Source organism: Eptesicus fuscus, chromosome 2 (assembly GCF_027574615.1).
Source record: "Eptesicus fuscus isolate TK198812 chromosome 2, DD_ASM_mEF_20220401, whole genome shotgun sequence".
NCBI classification, from domain to species: Eukaryota; Metazoa; Chordata; class Mammalia; order Chiroptera; family Vespertilionidae; genus Eptesicus; species Eptesicus fuscus.
In genome coordinates this window covers 25,200,388-25,220,527 of record NC_072474.1, presented here as the reverse complement: position 1 = coordinate 25,220,527, position 20,140 = coordinate 25,200,388, and the positions used below count along the sequence as shown (strand labels likewise).

Below are 20,140 nucleotides of genomic sequence, written 5' to 3'. Positions count from 1 at the left end.
TTCCAATCAACAAGTGAAGCACTGCTCTTCCTCTTACAATTTCATGAGCTAAAAAATCAATTTAAAAAATTAGGCTGAGGCAAAGACTGCACCTAGAAAAATTACATCAACCCGACTCCCAAACAGGTGGTGGCAACTGGGGACTTCCCACAGCCAATGTTCCACCAGGGACTGGTCCAGAAATAAGGCCTTGGTTGGCGGCCTCTCTCATTCAGACATTTCCTAAGTAACAGGATTTTCTGTTGTATTTTGAGTCTGGCTTTTTACATGTTCCAGTGGTCCTGGCCTTGGGGATTCCACTGGGAGAGGCGATGATGCTGGTGTAGAGCCACCACCATTCTTGAGTCCGTTACATCTTCACACACCTTTCGTTCCCAGGCATTCCGGTGTTGGCAGCCCTCTTAAGCACAACAATTCTGCTTGGATGTATTTTCACTTACACATGTGTTACTGTTGATAAGAACAAAGCTGCCTGTCACAGCTGTTAAACAATCAGTGCTGGATGACTCTGCAAGTGCAGTTTCTACACGGGTGTGGGGCAGAGTGTGTGCATTTACACTTCTCTGGCATCACTAAATCCCCTTAGAAGAATGCTTTGATATGAGTGGATTTTTTGCAGTGACAAGAAACATACTTGAGCTTTTTTCTCTCTCCGTTTCACAGCTCTTAACTGCCAGCCATGGGCAGAAGTCACCATTTGTCACCATTTCTTCAGCTAAGAAATGCTCCTTTCCAAAATCCTTTGGCAGAATCTCCCCGAGATCTGTTTTTCTGCTTCTTCCTAAATTAGCAACAGTCTTCAAAGAAAAAAACAAAATAACTGACAAATCAATGTGAGAAGAAACTAGCTCTAATTTTGCATTTTTTTCATGGAAAGTTTCAGAATTTATTATCTATAACCAATAAAAGTGGACAAGAAAATTTGCAGGAAAAAGTAAAAAATGTATATATACATAAGAGCAGATTGTTCTTTATTCAAGAAGCAACACATGATACAAATTCAAGATTTTATTAAAATCATTTGTAAGTTAACATAATATCTCAGTGGTGAAGGAACATTTTTAATAACGCAAAAGAATGAGTTATGTGAATAAACAGAAGAGGGAACAGTGTTAACTGTGACATTAAATGATTACATGATTTAATTATTCTTTGGATAACAAGCAGCTTTGTGAACATCTATTCAAGGAACTGAAACATGTGCCTACTATGGAATTTGCAGTTGAATTAGAGCTTTCTTTCCTACCTTTGGTAATTTTAAGGAAACAAATGGAAATGGTTTTAAGAACTTATAAAAATCTACCACCTACCAAAAGAAATTAAAAGGTAAGGTGGTAAACACTAGGAAGAAAAGTGCCAACCCCTCGCAACCCCCAAGCAGCTGAAAACCCACATATAACTTTTGTTGTTGTTAATCCTCACCTGAAGATATTTTTCCATTGATTTTTAGAGAGAGTGGAAGGGAAGGGGAGAGACACAGAGAGAGAAACATCAGTGTGAGAGAGACACACTGACTGGTTGCCTCCCGCACACACCCCCGACCAGGGCTGGGGATCGAGCCTACAGCAGAGGTTGCAGGAATCAAACCCTGGGCCCTTCAGTCCACAGGCTGACGCTCTATCCACTGAGCCAAATCAGCTAGGACCACATATAACTTCTGACTCCCCAAAAACTTAATACTAATAGCCTACTTTTGACCAGAAGCCTTACTAATATGACCAGAAGCCTTACCAATAACAAACAGTTTAACACATATTCTATATGTTATATGTATTACATACTGTAATGTTATAATAAAGTTAGAGAAAAAGTCTCATTAAGAAAAATCATAAGGAAGAAAAAATACATATATAGTATTTATTGAAGAAATTCCATGAATAAGTGGACCCGTTCAGTTCAAACCAGTGTTGTTCAGGGGTTAACTGTATTTGTTTGTGGGACAGAGCAAGAGAGAACAGAAGCAATAACGAAAAAAGAGACCAGAAGTCCAGGCCATGCGAACCCCTTACTTATTCTTGGCCGTCAGGGGTTTCCGGCTGATCTTTTTCGATTTGTCATTATTTTTCTTCGGTGGTTCTGGATTTGCCTGCATGTGTCTGCCGTAGAGACTGAAAAGAGAGAGAGAAACAGTGAGATCTCCCTTCCTAACACAAGACACACTTGTACTGGTAGAGCTTTAAACAACAGATTCCTCTCCTCTCCAGGAATACTCACTAAGCCAATAAAACAAAAAAACAAAAGATCAACTGCTTTCTCTTTTTAAATCATACACTGTATTTAAGAATTAAAAATTCCCTCTCTCTCTCTCTCTCTCTCTCTCTCTCTCTCTCTCTCTCTCTCTCACACACACACACACACACACACACACACACACACACACACACACACACAGCACTCCAGGCGGTCCAGTTCTGGAATTTCACAGTCATTGGGTGGGCTGCAAAAACACTGAAGGAAGAGAGACACGGACTGTGAGAACGGATAATGCTTAGCCCAGACATCCCAGAGAGAATCTCCGAAGGCTGTGAGTGTTTAAGTAGACAATGACAAAAATTGGGTAGAACTGGAGAGACAGAGTATCCATTTAGTGAAGTGCGCATCCTGCCTGGCCCGAAAGCTCGGGGGCTGGATAATGTGACAGAGAGCAATGGTGTCCGAGCCCGCGCTGGCGGCTCAGGCCTGATGGATAGTGCTGGGGTGGCGACCACACATCAGTGTCGCGTTAATAAGTACCGCTGATTAAATGTTGACAGAGCACCCTGCAATTACGGCGATGGCATTCGTTGCAGAGCAAGCTAGCTCTGCGGCTGAGAGGATTGAAATGAACAGCAGATAGTAATTAATTGATAATTTATGAGTAATTCTGATTAAACTGAATTAAAAGCCACCCTAAAATAAATACAGCCCAACCTCAACTCCCCTTACGGATATAACTGTGTCCCCAGGAGCCCGGCAGGTGTCCAGTGTCTAGGAAAGGCACTGCCTGACTGCTTGTTGCAATTGACTTGTGCCAACCAAGGGGGGCTGACACAAAGACTGACCTCCATATTCAAGTTCTCCCTCGTTCTAAGGCCCATTCAAGGAAGTGACACCCTCCCTGACGCTCACACTTCACCAGTGCAGTGCAGCACTACTTGGCATGTACATATCTCTCGATGACACTGGTGGGCCGGCGGAGGGGTGGACCTGGCACATAAAGTTGGTCAACTGATCCAGTGCTTAGGGAAAGCTGGACACTAGGGTTTTGATAGGTGATCCTGTGTTCTGTCTTCTCCAGAAGCTTCCAAGCATCTCCTTAAAAGTGGTCTAAAGACCAAGAGTGATCTGTAGACAGGTCTCTGCTCCCAGGAGCTCAGAATGCAGAGCCTGGAGCTGGCTGGGGACAGACCAGGGGCTGGAGCGCCTACACCCAGCCAGGTGCGGGATGCTCCTCCAGGTGCAGCAGAGGGCCATCTGTTGGGCAAAAGAGGTACCACAGGTCCTGGACAGGTAACATTTGAGCCTGCAAATTAGCTTTCAACTTCTGTAAGTGCTTAGACTTTTTGCTAAATCTAATGGAGAGGCCCAGGCCTACCCAGGCCAATAGGGGGCCACCCTGTGCTTCTACAGGAAAAACTCCTCCTTCCTCAAGAGACTCTGTTACCAAGAAAAACAGATCCTTAAACCCATGTTTGCCCCTTTCCCTCACACTTTACAAATGCCCTGGTTTCCCTGAAGTCTACATCATGAACACCAGGCGCCTTGGATCCCAGATGCAGAACCACTGGTTTAGGCAAAGAGGCAAGTCCAGCCAGTTCAGCTTTACTGGCGTGGCCACCTCAACCCTAGGGATGTCCTTGTCCCAATCCCCGGAACCTATGATTGCCACCTTACTGGCCAAAGGGATTCTGCAGAGGTGATCAAATAAAGATCTTGAGATAGGAATATGATCCTGCATTATTGGGGCGGGGGGAACCTGCACACCCCCTTCTCTCATTCCTCCAGGATCCCTCCCAGGTGCATCTAACATGGAGAGGAAACCCTGAGCCAAAGCAGACTTGTTGATTATAGTCCTTGGTCACACGCTCTCTGAAGCATTCTTATGGACTACCAGCCTGACCTCCCCAAGCTCAGGGGCTTTGGGCTCAGTGTGATGTGCCGCGAGGGAGGCCTCTGGTCTCTGGGCTCCTCTCACTGGGCACAAAGCAAAGATCTGAGCCTACTCTGTGCATTCACATGGCCCCAGGATCATTGGTTTTCCAGCTTTCTTATAGCTTCATGTAGCTCTCCTCTACTTTGAGTCCTTATCCCCATAAGGGAAAAAAAATGTTCTTACTCACAAACAACATCAAACTTTAAAAGTTACAAAAATCTGGCCGAAACCGGTTTGGCTCAGTGGATAGAGCGTCAGCCTGCGGACTGAAGGGTCCCAGGTTCGATTCCGGTCAAGGGCATGTACCTTGGTTGCGGGCACATCCCCAGTAGGAGGTGTGCAGGAGGCAGCTGATAGATGTTTCTCTCTCATCAATGTTTCTAACTCTCTATCCCTCTCTCTTCCTCTCTGTAAAAAATCAATAAAATATATTTTTTTAAAAAGTTACAAAAATCTGCATGAATACAATACCACGGTTCCTCACTTGGAAATGCAGGAGCACTTAGGCGCTAGAAAGCGGTAATGACAAAAATGAGGTGGGAGGAAGGAGAAGCAAGGTTTGCTAAGGGCCTGCTATACCATGTCCTCCCTCAGAGGCCTGGGAGGCTTCCCAGAAGGGATGGGGGTTACCTGGACCCTGACAGCGGTCATCTAGCAAAGTCATTTCAGAAGAGCTCTCGGGACTCAGCAAGGCTCCTCTTTTTAGGAAGGACCTGGAATGTTTCAAAGTTTCCATTCCTGCCTTTTTCTATGCAGACCCCACTTTGTGCCTGAACTTCCTGGGGCTGCACAGCAAGTCACTATGAAGGGCCAGATGCACAGCCGTGCTGAACCTGACGTTTAAATCCGAGTTGTGTCACCCCCGGGTTGTTGACTCGGGTCAAATGATTAGCGTCTCTCACTCTCACCATGCCTCGGTCTCTCCATATGTAAAAACCAAATGACGTGGTTTTCCTTGCAGGGTGGCACCACGACAAGCCTATTGCAAGTGGCCAGCAAATGCCTGTTGAAAAATAGGGCCGACGTGGGGTTATAGTCAGAGAGATTAAATACAGATAATTATATGATTACTTTACTTCCTAAGGGATTTTTCCTCTGAAAAAAAAAAAAAATAACAAGGTGTTTTCTATCAACGCAAATCCCCAAGCATCTCTGGAAGAAAGGTCTTAATCCCCTTTGAAGAAAGCAACTACGGCAGAGCTAAATGCAGCGCCCCACTTCCTGGGTGAGTCACCGCAGAGCCGGCATGACACTGCCCTCCCTTCTCTGCGTGATCCTTTCACTCCTCCAGCTTTGTGGGCAGATGCAAGTCACCGCTTTACTAAGTGGCCAGTCCCACGTGGAGACGTCACTGTGGCAGAGCAATAAGGACAAGGGTCTCAGGGTCCAGAGCCTCAGACTCCATTCTTGGCCCTACCAGTGATTAGTCATGGGGCCTCCATTTGAGAAGTGCGGTAGTCAGAATAATGGCCCCCAAATGTCCACATTCTAATCCCTGAAACGTGTGAATATATTACATTGCAAAAGAGACTTTGCAGAGGTGATGAAGTTAAGGACCTGGAGCTGGAAAAATTAACCTGGATTTTCCAGGCGGGCCCAAGAGAATGACAAGATTCCTAGAGGGAGGCAGGAGGGTCAAGGTTAGAGAGATATTTGAGCCTGTGACCTTCCTGGTTTTGAGGATGGAAGAAGGGGCTCCTACCCAATGAATGTAGGTGGCTTCCAGAAGCTAGAAAGGCAAGAAAATGTCTTCTCCCCTAGAGCCTCCAGAGGAAGCAACATTGTGGACCCCTTGATTTCAGACTTCTGACCTCCAGAACTATAAGATAATACATTTGTTTTCAGATGCCAAGTTCATGGTCACTTGTTACAGCAGCAATAGGGAACTCATACAGTAAGTGAAACCCTCTGGGTCATACACAGGGCAGCCTACCAGGAAGATGCTGCTTAATTTAAGCAGAAAAAAAAAAAATAGAAATTGTCTGGGGTAGCACTGAAAAGAAGAAGGGAAAGTGAAAAACTACGTTTCAGAAAAGACTCGAAGTGTACCCAAAGGAATAATGGGTACTGTTTCTACCAGGAGAAGGGGAACAGGTTGGCAAACTGTCCCCTCTTCACTGTAGTTAGACTGGATGGTCCCGGCCCCCTCCATTCTCTGAAGCTAACACGCACGGCTCATGTTCTGAATGTATCTGGGATTAATTTATAGCGGGTCATGGAGGGTCACTGAGTGATGACACAGAGAGGTCAATGCCACTGAAAGAAGTTTTACTATGTGCAGTTCCTGACAGGAGGGGGATAAACCACACCATGCAGGGCCACGTGGGGAAGTACGAGGGTCGGTCAGGAGACGGAAGGAGTGTAGGAGAGAGCAGGGCCTGGAAAGGAATGGGTGAGGCAGAGTAGGCAGGTTTGGGAGAGTTTGGAATTGGAGAGTTGGAATAGTTTCAGTGGCCTCTGGGCCACAGGGCAGGTCTAGTTGTCCGGTACAGGGAGGAGGGGAAATGTTGTCTTGGTGTGTGAGCGTTAGATGAAGGGGGCGGCTAGGGGTGGGCTGTGGAGTGGTTGGTTTGTATGTGGAAGGCACCTGCAGGCATGCTGGCTGCTGTCTCTAGGAGTTACCTAGCCCTGGAAGGGCAGCCTCTCCCAGCCAGCAAGACCTCCATATGTCAAAGCCTCATAAAATATAGAAAAGACACGATTAGTTAATACAGCCCACAGCCTTTGGGATGGATTTCTGCCCTGATTACCCATACCCTCCTCTTGTGAAGTACGTTTCCCCTTAGGGCTTTGGTGATTACAGTTGCTGGACCTGTTCCACCTCCTCCACCTGGGAAATTCCAACCACCCTTGAGACCCTGGCACAAGGCACTTCCCAGACCAGCACATCCCCCCCGTACTCTGCTCAGGTGGACTGTCCCGCCTGCCCCGAGGATCCCCGGAGAACAGTCCCAGTCTTCACTTACCTCTCCTCCCCACACCCTGCCTGGCTCTGAACGATGTGTGACTTTGGACAAGTGACTAACTTGCCACAGTCTCTGACGTTCTCATTTGCAAAATGAGGATAAAAATTTGCAGCTATCTCACAAAGCTTTGGAGAAGATGAACTCGGAACTGGACAAGGTCTTGTCTATTCAGGCACATAACAGGTGTTCCAGGTTGCTACGCCACTTGAACCTCTCATGAAGGTCCATGACTCAGGCCAAGGCGGCCAGTTCCTTCCACTTTTCAGCCACTGCCTCATGCTCAGAGCACAGCCAGGAATGCCGCTTGCTCTGCCATCCATCCCTTCTCAGTGGGGATTCTGGTGGGCAATGAAATCGGCTATGCCAGCTTGAGAATGTTGGCAAAGGGAGCCTGGCTCAAGGTCATCAATGGGGCAGCCGCCGCCAGTGGGCAAACTCTTTAACCAAGAAAATGAAGGGAACCTATGGCACAGAGTCTTAGAAAATCTCTCCCCTGAAATCTGAGGTTTCTAGATGATCACTGAGAGATGATTAAGGAGGAGAAAAAAAAAGCCAAAAAAGAACAATCTAAAACAACAGGAAAGGGTCCATTACGCTTAGAGGCCCGATGAACAGGCTCCCGTGGCTGAAGAGAATAGGGAAGGCAAGATGTGTGTGCATGCCCTTGCTGTGGGTCATGAGCGAGCTAGTACCACTAGGCCCTGAGGGCTCTCCATTTGTCCCTTTGGGATGGGCCCTTCCCTGAGCAGTCACCCCAAGACTCCTTGCCAAAGACCAGCACTAGAGGAATCATCCTGAAATGATTCAGGGACTGCTGGGGTCACCAGCCTGATCCCTGCTGAGGCATCCTGTGCCAGCAGCCTGCGCACTGGCCACTTTAAGCTCCATGCAGCTGAACACTCTGCCTGTGTACATCTAACACTGCACAGTAGGAAATTCCAGCATGCCAAAATCAGAATACATTTTGCAAACAATTATTATATTAAGCAGAACGGTAAGCATGCTTTTCTATTATTGATAGGTAAATTTTTATTTACTACGTGTATCTTCATTTTTAGAAAAAAATCTGCATGTCTTATCGTTTCTGTTGGACCCAAGGGTCTCTTGCAGACCCTCAATCCCTTCTTGGCTGCAGCAATGAGGACCAGCGTGGACCACCCCATTCCTTCTTCAAAATTGCCTCCTTGGTTGCAATGTACTATCCTGGCTGCTATTCTCTCTCTGGACACTTCTTTGATTTTTGGGTTTCCTCATTTATCTCTTTGTGTTCTCTTCCCTGGAGCAACCACCTAATTTCACAGCTTCAACTATTATTTCTGAGCAGCAGCCCTCCGAGTCACCGCCACCTTCAACCCCTGCTGTGCCTTGTTCCCATCTGGACACGTTGCTCTAAAACGCAAACAAAGCACAGAACAGGTCTCTACCCCGACTTCCAGTCTGTCCCTCTATGTCTCCAGACCTTCAGGGTCAAAACTGAAGTCACTGAAGTCATTTTGACGTCTGCTTCTTTTTCCCGTCACCACATGAGTCAAGTTTGACCGACACTTCCTCTACAAAAGACATTCTTAGCCTGGCACCAGGAAAGTATCTGAAACGCCAAGCAAAGCTGAATTTTTCAGCAGAAGGGGAACAGTTTTCATTAGCTTCTCAAAAGATTCATAACTCAGTGGATTAATTAGTCGCTTTATGGTGCATAGTCTTATTTTCATCACCAAATGATCTTATCCATTCTTTTCCTCCTATGCCAATCCAGGCCCCTATCACATGGCCACTGGATTATTATAATGGGTCCCGTTTTTGTCTCCCTGATGCTGATCCATTCCCTCCTCTAATGTGTCCTACACACAAGTGACAGAATAATCTCTCCTTGGTTTACTTATGAAAATCAGCAGCCCCTGCCCATGGGATCAAGTACCCAGCCTGGTATATGGCATACAGCCGCCACAAACATACCATGTCACACTTAACTTACCCAGCCTCATCTCTGTTCACTAACACACCTGAGTATAGTAAGGCTAGTCTGGAGGCAGGCAGCGTGGAGTGTAGGAGAGAGGGACTGAGTGCGAGTTCTGCCACGTATTAGTTGAGTAACCTAGACTTGCATCTCTTTCCAGAATATCTATTATCCTAGCTGGCAAATGGGAGTGCCTGCACGTCTGCCTTTCAGGTGTATCTGACCATCAGACTTGTTTCAGTTCACTGAAGTGCTGTGAAAAATACAAAAGCGCTAAATCAACCCGAGGCCTGGGACTGGCCTTCCTGCCCGCCTGCACGCCTTCTGGTCCGTTTTTTTTGCTGATCTGTGTCACTATTTCTTGGAATGCCTGTCTGAGTCCTTTCTGTAATTCAGATCTCATTCATACTTTTAGGCATTCCACAGCCTCCTCCACTCCCCTGTACCCCCGGTTTCTATGGGATTTATCAGGATTTCACCATTAAGTCCTTGATGATCCATAAAGTGATTCCAACTCCTGGCTTGTTATTTCGAAGTATCAGTAGAGTGCCTTTCCAGGGACACAGTAAAATATGGCTACCATTCGTTCAACATTCACTGTCACAGCAATCCAACGAAATGGAGGCTTTATTGTCTTCATTTTTCAAATGAGGAAACCGAGGTTTAGCAACTTTAGGCCCTGATCAAACCCAGGCAATCACTCCCAAAGATCAAACTCTTGATTCACCAAGTTATCTTGTTTCCCAACTTTGTGGATTTCTCAGTTTTGTCTTCCTAATAAGCTGTCCACTTTCTTGAAAGCTGACTTCACTGCTACTGTATTCTGTATACTCAGGCACTGCTAGAAGCACATGTGTGCTAGGTAAATATTGTGCTTCAGAATGCCAGGTATGTGAGAGGTACAATATGCTGTTCTTAAGTCATGTGTTCACGTCATCTGCCTCCCTCATGTTGTTTTAGGGGTTTCCATGGAAAGTCCTTACACAGATCAGGAAAAGAACCAATTTTAAAGTCTAAGTATGTGGCCAGTGACAATGATAAAGAGAAATAATTTTGTTTATACTCTGTAATCTTATGGTAGGGTGCTAAATTTAGAATATCCACAAATAAATCTGTGGACAGAGTGGGAAGCCGAGATTATTAATAAGCATTTGAAATAACTTTATCCCATCTAGAAGCTATGAGGGGCTGGTGACAGAACCTTAGCACATAAACTGCTGAGTCTTAAAGAAAAAAATATTAACAGTAAGCATATTCTCATGAGAAGTCTCATTAATTCAAAAAGCAATGGTTTTTGGAGATCAAACCTCCAAGTGATGGTTCCATGTAATTCACTAACAGTAGTATGTGTCTTTCACATTCACATTATAACCAACACACAGTATAAAAAAGAAGTATAACCATACATGTGTCAATAGCATCTATATAAATAGCCAAAAAAAAAACACCATAAAACAGCTTGTTTAGAACAGATGTTAACCTACACAAAAATATAAAATATAAAGCAGATTTTAAAATACGCCGTATATTCTAGACTCGCTATCTGCCCCACTGAAGGACAGAAACAAGGATTCTGGCAGACCAAAACTAACAATCTCATGCACAAAAGATGCTCATTAAACTTCATCATCCTGTCTACTTTAATGACGCTTTTACTTAATAAAAATTCCCTGAGCAGTTGCAAGGATATTAGGCAAGGTCTTTGGTTATGTATCAGAGGTCTGAGCTGTCACCAGCAAGCATGCAGTTCAGAGGTATGGTCCCTGGGGAAGGAGCAAATACAGCTTTCACAGAATACATGCAGAGAAAAATCAATAACTGCAACTTGCTTCCCTGCTTAAGCGTTTAAGAAAATAGGTAATCCTTTTAAATTAAACTGCAAAATTCGAAATGTTGCAATTTCCAGAATAAACTAAAAGGAAAAAGAGAACAAGTCTAATGGATTGTTTAAGTTCCCAAATAAGTTACTTCCTTAATAGATTTCATATCTGGAGATTAAATAATATTATTTATAAAAAGAATTACTAAGTAATCTAGTACTTGCAACTGTAGAGATTTTTATAAAAAGATCCAACCGCATATGTTTCTACGTGTTTATAATACACAGATATACAAACCTATTCATAAATATGAGAAAGAAAAACAATTTTATATTTGCATACATCCTTCAAAATGATTCCTAAAACAAAACAAAAAAACCTACTACTTTAAAATTCACTAACTTAAATCTGTCCTCCAAAAGCTAAATAATAATTACCTAATAGGTCCTTTAATATGGATAGCTGGATGTTAATACTATATAATTACAAATTACTGCTTTTGTCCATAACACATAACCCACTTTAAATTTCACATTCTGCCAATACATACTTGGCTGGAGAGATTACAACAGTCAGGGCAAGTGTGAGGCACTACTCAAAATTTCAATATATTTATTTATTCTTTTTATTTTTATTTATTTATTGTTGACAGTATTACAGATGTCCCCAATTTCCCCCCTTTCTCGCCCTCCACCCAGCCCCCACCCTACCACAGGCCTTCACCTATTGTCTGTGTCCATGGGCTATGAATATATGCACATTGCTCATAAGTTCATTGGTTAATGTCCTCCCCCTCCCCCCACGCCCCTTTCCTCTGACATCTGCCAGTTTTTTTCCATGCATCTATGCCTCTGGACCTATTTTGTTCGTCCATTTATTTTGTTTATTAGATTCCACATATAAGTGAGATTGTGTGATATTTGTCTTTCTCTCACTGGCTTATTTTGCTTAATGTAATGATCTCCTGATCCATCTATGCTGTTGAAAGGGTAAGACCTCCTTCTTTTTCACAGTCATATACTTTCCATTGTGTAAATGTACCATGGCTTTTTTTATCCACTCATCTGCTGATGGGCACTTGGGCTGCTTCCAGATCTTAGCTATTGTAAAATAACACTGCTATGAACATAGGGGTGCATACATTCTTCCTGATTGGCATTTCAAGATTCTTAGGTTATATTCTCAGAAGAGGGATCATTGGGTCAAAAGGCAGTTCCATTTTTAATTTTTTTGAGGAAACTCCATACTGCTTTCCACAGTGGTTGCACCAATCTACATTCCTACCAGCACTGTACTAGGGTACCCTTTTCTCCACATCCTTGCCATTAGTTATTGTTTGTAGATTTATTAATAGTAGCCATTCTGACAGGTATAAGATGATACCTCATTATGGTTTTAATTTGTATCTCTAAGATGAATAGTGATGTTGAGCAATTTTTCATATGCCTATTGGCCATAAGTATGTCCACTTCAGAGAAGTGTCTATTCAGATCCTTTGCCCGTATTGTAATTGGAGTGTTTGTTTTCCTAGTGTTGAGTTGTATGAGTTCTTTGTATGTTATAGAAATTAACCCCTTATCAGATGTATCATTGGCCAATATGTTATTCCATATATTGGGTTTCCTTTTTATTTTGATGATGGTTTCCTTTGCTGTGCAGAATCATTTTAGTTTGATGTAGTCCCATTTATTTATTCTTTCCCTTGTTTCTCTTGCCCTAGCAGATGTATCAGTGAAAATCCAGCTACATGAGATGTCTGAGATTGTACTGCCTATGTTTGCTTCTAGGATTTTTATGGTTTCATGTCTTACATTTAAGTCTTTTATCCATTTTGAGTTTATTCTTGTGTATGCTATAAGTTGGTGGTCTAGTTTCAACTTTTTGCATGTATCTCTCCAATTTTACCACCATTATTTGTTGAAGAAACTGTCTTTACTCCACTGTATGTTCTTGCCTCCTTTGTAAAATATTAATTGACCATAATGGTGTGGGCCAATTTCTGGGGTCTCTGTTCTGTTCCATTGATCTATATACCTGTTCTTATGCCATTACCAAGCTGTTTTGATTACAATGGCATTGTAGTATAGTTTGACATTTGGTATTGAGATTCCTCCAACTTTGTTCTTCTTTCTCAAGATTGCTGGGGCTATTCGGGCATTTTTGGCTCCATATAAACTTTTGGAGTATTTGTTCTAGATCTGTGAAGTATACCATTGGTATTTTAATAGAAAATGCATTGATTGCTTTGGGTAGTATGGACATTTTAATGATGTTAATTCTTCTAATCCATGAACATGGTATATGCTTCCACTTGTTTGTATCCTCCTGTTTCCTTTTTCAATGTCCTATAGGTTTCTAAGTGTAGGTCTTTTACCTCCTTGGTTAAGCTTATTAACAGGTATCTTATCATTTCTGTTGCAAGGGTAAATGGAATTATTTTTTAGTTTCTCTTTCTGAGAATTCATTATCCTACCTAATAATGGAGTAATATGCAAATTGACCGCACCTTCGCTACGTCTAAGCCACGCCCACCAGCCAAGCCACGCCCACCAGCCAGCCACGCCCACCAGCCAATCAGGACCAAATATGCAAATAAACCCAACCAAGATGGCTACAGCCACTGAGAGCAGGAGGGAGGCTTGGGTTTCTGCGGTAACAAAGAAAGCCATCCTGTTGCCGGCCTAAGCCTCCACTCAAGGCTACAAAGTTTCAATTATAGAAGGTGAATTAACTCCAACAGAAATCGCTGCTGGCTGCAGAGCGAGCAGCAGGCTTGGCTTTGCTCCAGGCTACAAAGTTTCAATTGTAGATGGTAAATAAATTCCAGATACCAGGGCCTCCTCTTGGGTCGCCAGGGGGCGTGGCCGGCCTGCAAACCACCACAGGCCCCTCGCTCAGGCTGCCGCACGCCCCAAGGGAACCCCCACCCTTCAGGGCAAACCAGTCAGCCCCCACCCATGCATCAGGCCTCTATCCTATCTAATAAAAGAGTAATGTGCAGATTGACCATCACTGCAACACACAATATAGCTGCCCCCATGTGGTCAAAGATTCTGCCCCCATGTGGGCACAAGATGGCCACCACAAGATGGCCAGCAGGGGAGGGCAGTTGGGAGGCACCCGGCAAGGGAGGGCAGTTGGAGGTGATCAACCCTGTAGGGGAGGGCAGTAGGGGTGACCAGGCCAGCAGAGGAGAAGTTGGGGGCAAACAGGCTGGTTTGGGAGCAGTTAGACATCAATTTTAAGTTATTATTACACTAGAAGCCCGTTGCACGAAGTTTCATGCAATAGACCTTCCTTCACCTGGCTGTGGGCACCAGTTTTCCGCCAGCAGCAGTTTTCCTCTGGCCACCCGCTGATCGGAGCGCCTCCTGCCAGCGCGATCGGCCACCCCGAGAGGAACTCCGATCAGGAGGTGGCCAGAGGAAAACTGCTGCTGGTGGAAAAGTGGTGCTGGCAGCCATGCAATCGGCCACCCCCTCACCGGCGCCTTCCGCTGGCTCCATCGGTCCTCCCGCAGTGCTGGCCATTGGGGCCGGCGGGAGGAACGGGGGGCAGGGACTCATGAGTCCCCGCCCCCGCTCCTCCTGTCAGCTTAATTGGCCACCCCAAGTCCCGCCCCCAGCCTGCCGCTGGCCCAATCATGGGCGTAGCGGAGTGATGGCTATTTGCATACTTCCCTTTTATTAGGTAGGATTAATTTCATTATTTGTTAACAGCTTATTCAGGTTTTCTGATTCTTCCTGATTGAGTTTTGAAATATTGTATGTTTCTAGGAATTTGTCCATTCTATCCAGCTTGTACAGCTTGTTGGAATATAGTTGTTCATAGTATTTTTTTCACAATTCTTACGTGATGTCAGTTTTTACTTCACTGCTTTCATTTCTGATTTTATTTGAGTGCTCTCTCTTTGTTTCTTGACGAGTCTGGCTAAATGTTCATCAATCTTGTTTATCTTTTCAAAGAACCAGTTCTTGGTTTCATTGATCTTTTGTATTGTTTTTTAGACTCTATGCCATTTATTTCCACTCTGATCTTTATTATTTCCTTCCTTCTACTTACTCTGGGTTTTCTTGTCATTCTCTTTCTTTTTAAATTTTTATTGTTTTCAGAGAGGAAGGGAGAGAGAGAGAAACATCGATGATGAGAGAGAATAATTGATCAGCTGCCTCCTGAACACTCCCCACTGGGGATCGAGCCTGCAACCTGGGCATGTGTCCTGACTGAGAATCAAACTGGGACCTCCTGGTTCATAGGTTGATGCTCAACCACTGAGCCATGCTGGCTGGGCTCTTTCTAATTCTTTTAGATGTAGAGTTAGATTGTTTATTTGAGATTTTTCTTATTTCTCTACGTAGGCCTGTAATGCTATGAACTTCCCTTTCAGGACTACTTTTGCTGTGTTTCATGGATTCTGGTTTGTTGTATGTTCATTTTCAATTGTTTCCTGGAAGTTTTTTATTTCTTCCTTGATATCATTGGAAATCCATTTATTATTTAATAACATGCTATTTAGCCTCCATGTTTTTGAATGTTTTTTTTGTTGTAGTTGATTTCTAGTTTCGTGCCATTGTGATACAAGAAGATGCTTGATATGATTTCAATCTCCTTGCCCTAACATATAGTCTATCTTTGAGAATGTTCTATGTGCACTTGAGAAGAATATATATTCTGATGTTCTGGGATGAAAATGTTCTGTAAATATCAATTAAATCCAGCTCTAGTGTGTCATTTAGGGTTACTGTTTCCATGCTGATTTTTTTTTACCCTCAAGATATATCGAGTGATATCAGTGGGATGCTCAAGTTCCCTACTATGACTGTAATGCTATCAATTTTTCCCTTAAAGTCTCCAAAGAGTTTTTAAAATATATTTCTGCTTCCAATATGAATTTCTAAGAGAGGTCTTTTTTTGCCCATATTATCTTATCTTTAACCATATGCATTTCCTTCACACAAGTAGTCACAATATAATTATTTTGTTTATGTGATTGTTTCCTGTATCCCAAGAGAGTAGGAACTTTGCCTGCCACAGAGTATCCTCTGTGACTGCTATGCTATAGGCACACAATAAATGTGTGTTGACTGAATGAATGACTGTATGATGTATTGGAAATGTCCAACTATATGAGTGTCAGACAGTCCCTCTGAAACAGGGACTATCTTAATCATTTTGTTTCTCCAGTACCTGCCACACACTAGCCCACCTAATAAATATTTACTGGTAAATTGAAAGAATATCTTAGCCAAGGAACATTTCCCAATATCCCAATTCCGTGCTCATCAGTTGATTATATATCCCTTTCACATTTAGAGCTGTCTACTGAAAGAATGTGTGCCACGCAGGCCAAGGGGCTGCTCTAGTCTGGTTCCTACATCAGTTTCTTAAGTGTTTCCCTCAGTTACTGCAAGGGTTCTGAGTCTGGAAGGCTAAAGGTAGGGCTGGGAATGGAGTAAATGCATCTTGGTACCATTTAGTGAGGCCAGTGGGAGTCCAGTCAGTCATCCTCTCATGGAGGTTCTCTTTCACCGTACTGTGACCAGGGTTCCCATTACATTCCTTTAAGGTACAATGGGCTTTTGTTGAGTGTTCATCATATCTGCTATTAGTAAGAACTAGCTGAAGATAGTAATTGCTTATAACAGAGAATTACGTTAAAATGAACATCATAAAACCAGTGGGTATTTTCTTTTCCTTTGGACAAGTCAAAAATCAGAATCAATTTTTATTATGGACATATGAGTCTTTCCGGTCACACATGGTTCCTTCATGAATGGCTCCAGGTTGTTCACAACCTCTAACATTTTTAAGCCGGTGATCACAATAGCAAAACTCCCGCAGCACTGACTATACTGTAGCGTTTCCACATGAAGGCTCTGTGGAGTTTTCTATACATTAACTCATTTAAACCTTACACAATGTCACATGAATCAAAGGAGCCCTGTGGGGTGCATATTTGCCCTGTGGCTCTAGATATAAATGATGTCACAAATATAGAGTTAGTGTCACTGAACTAGAAATGACATTGTCTAAACAGAGAAGTCTTTTCCTTTCCTTTTCTTTTGCAGATAAGGACAAATGGTAAAATATAAAGATATTACTCCTCCTCTTCTTCCTCCTGTTTGTGGCTAACAATTTAGACTCTGTTCCTGGGACCGACCATAGTTCCCTCACAGTCTCTCTCAGTCCAGGGGACCTGATGATTTGACCATGGCAGGTGACTCATGGTTAGGTTAGTGGGAAGTTAAACATCTCTTTAGTACAAACCTATAGGTTCCAGAGTGCAGGGCAAATAACACTGAATGAGGCTCTTTGGAATTAATCTACAATCTGCATTTCCCGAGTCAGAAAATGGGGCATGTGGACTTACACAGGTGGTAAGTGTCTAGTACGCATGCCGCCACTTGCCCTCACACACTGACTGGGTGCTGTATCAGACTGCACCCACTTTGACAGAGCACTCAGCCTGGTCAGAGCTGGGCATTTGAGTGGAACTTGAACACTTTACATACAAAAATTATACAACACTACGTTTATCAGCTCATTTAACCTTAAGCAAAATCATGTTAACTGAAACCTTCAGGGCTCACATCTCTAAGGTTCTTTGTATGTTCTGGTCAGATTATGGCGTGATGCCTGAGATTTTAGACAGCACTGTATCATTTGCCCTTCCCCCCTCTCCACTGGTTTTCTATGAGGTGAGTCACATTTCACTCACAGACATAGGAAAGAGATTAAAAAAAAATAAAAACTTAGTAAACAAAACCAAGAAAGCATCCATCTACCTACAGATGGACTTATCTGGTGCTCTGACCCGGTGAATGTCAGGAAGAAGCAGCTACAGGTAAAATCCATGCATGACCTCTTATCATTTTCTGGCAAAGCAAACTCCCTCACATAAGCTGGGCTCTCTCTCTGAAGTGCCCAAACCCCATATTTGGGACATGGCATATGAAGTTGATTTGTGCTATGCCTCCATTCCTGATCCCAATCATTGAACTACTGGCCAATGGTAAGGAGAGACTGGCAGAAAGGGAGGAATGAGGTTTTCATGGGCAAAGTGGTATTTGGGAACAAGCCAACAGTTGTCAAAAGAATCATGGCGAAGACATCTGTGAGAGCTCAAGTCTTTGGATCCCATCCTTCCTTTAGTTTCACTTGCATGTTTTTGAATTTTGTGGAAAAATATACTCCAAAAGGAATTAAGGATTAAAAAAATACTTTTAACCCTGATATATTCAGCAAATGTTTAGCTATGCCATCCATTTCCGCCTAGTTTTTTAAAATCAGATTTTTAAGAGTCTCAGAAATGTATGGTCTTCGAGTGAAAACAGGTTAAAAACTAAGATGCTTATGGTTTATGCCTGATGTAAAAATGATATTCTAGAAGATTCTATGCATCAGCAGTAAATCTGGGTGAGGGTCCTGGGAATGCATCAAGTGGAGGGTCTGTCTCTTTCTCAGGACTCAAGCCACAGTTTTTTGATGCCTCCCCCCGCCAGAGACCTTGTCAACTCAGAGCAACAACTGTGGCTGTGGGTGGGGAGAGAACAGCGAAAGCTTGTCACAACAGACCTTGTCATCCAAGAATCTCAAGTGTTTCATCTAGGAATCTCACCCACAAAACACTCCTGGAAGGTGTTAGAGCACGTAAAAACAGATGGTGAGAGTCAGGTGAAAGTCACAGCATGAGGTGGAGGTGCCAGAGGACCAGAGGACCCCTGGAATACTGCCTGGGCCTGCCCCTTGGTTATGGTTTCCAGTCCACCCAGTGGGTGTGGCCATGAGGTGGCTGACACGACAATGCCTGGGTGGTAAATCACAGAGGAAACGCATGCACAGTAGTTCCTTCCAATATTAACAAACCATGTTGTGCAATAATGGACTCAAGCTCACCTATGTTCTCATGGAAAAATATGCTCCCTGAATAGTTATTAATAACCATGAAGATTTCTGCCCAACATATTTTCCAGAGAATAGTAAAACAAGCCCCTCTTATTAGTGAGCAGTTCCTGCTATATTGAATATTTACAGCGAGTTAATTTCCCCCTCATAAATATTTCAAAAAGCTATTTTTAAAATCTTATTTTAAAACACATTAGCAGTACTTCCAATTTATAGAAACATAGTCCACATTTTCACATATCTATAATATAGCTCTGTCCAAAATATGAGATGTATAAATATAACTTTACATTTTCCAGTAGCCACATTTAAAAAGTACAAGGGCACAGATAAAATGAACTTTAATAATATATTTTATTTAACCCAGTATATCCAAAATATGATCATTTCAACATGTAATCAATATAAACAATTAATGACCAATTGTATTCTCAATTTAAAGATAAATGATTTGCTAAGTATGTCATATACATGTAATGATCTGTTGGTACTAAGTATCTTTGAAATCTGGTGAGTATTTTACTCTTAAGGCACATCCCAATCAGACAAGGTAGAATTCAGGAGCCACAGGTCGTCACAGTCACCGTACTGCACAACACAGACCGAGAACACGGGAGTCTGGTGGGATCGAGCCACCTTCTTGTACTTTTTGAAAGCTTAGGGACCCTTTTTGGCACATGGTTACTTTTAGTGCCTTAGGGAAAGGAAGGATGAATATATATACCACATAATTTTTTAAAAAGTAATCTCACTTATCTGAGGTCCTTCCAATATCTTTAATTGTTTATAATAGTTCTGAGTATGAACCTGGGAAGCTCCTTAGGCCAATACAAACGAGTCCTAAAGCCCATGAACACTGCTTGAGTGGAGGAAAGTATAGTCAGTCCCTCTCATTCCCCAGAGCAAGAAAACATAAACACACCCACAAAAGCCAAAAATGCTCAGCTTGACATTGGCCAGAGCACACATTCCAGAGGCTTATACTAGGAGTGGTCCAAGAAGCAGCAGCTATAGGCTGAGCGCATTAATAAGATTTGCCATTTCCCAGGCAAGCCAGACCCTGTCACTCAGCTCTGCTCCTTCTGAAGAGGCAAATACTAAATCTGGACTCTGTTACTCCACCCTCTCCTGCTCCGTCCCCTGTCCATCTCCAACTGATGGGCCAGAGTTTGGGTGCTGGGCTGCAGGGAGGTCTATAGAATCAATCTCACTGCAGGTGGACACAAGGCTTTTTAATACACACACACACACACACACACACACACACACATATTAATTTTAGAGAGAAAGGAAGAGGGAGAGAGAGAGAGAAACATTGATGATGAGAGAGAATCATTGATTGGCTGCCTCCTGCATATCCCCT

General features: G+C 43.2%; 1 protein-coding gene across 2 annotated transcripts in view; it reads right to left on the bottom strand.

Annotated features, from left to right (window-relative positions):
- Positions 1-1,905: 1,905 nt before the first annotated feature.
- The window catches only part of RSU1 (Ras suppressor protein 1), a 185,887-nt gene continuing 167,652 nt past the window's right edge, over positions 1,906-20,140 (bottom strand). For both annotated transcript variants that reach the window (XM_028156531.2, XM_008148827.3), the window contains one exon: positions 1,906-2,108. In XM_028156531.2, coding sequence (XP_028012332.1) covers positions 2,023-2,108 — 86 coding nt within the window. In that variant the 3' untranslated portion in view covers positions 1,906-2,022. The remainder of the gene's footprint in view (positions 2,109-20,140) is intronic.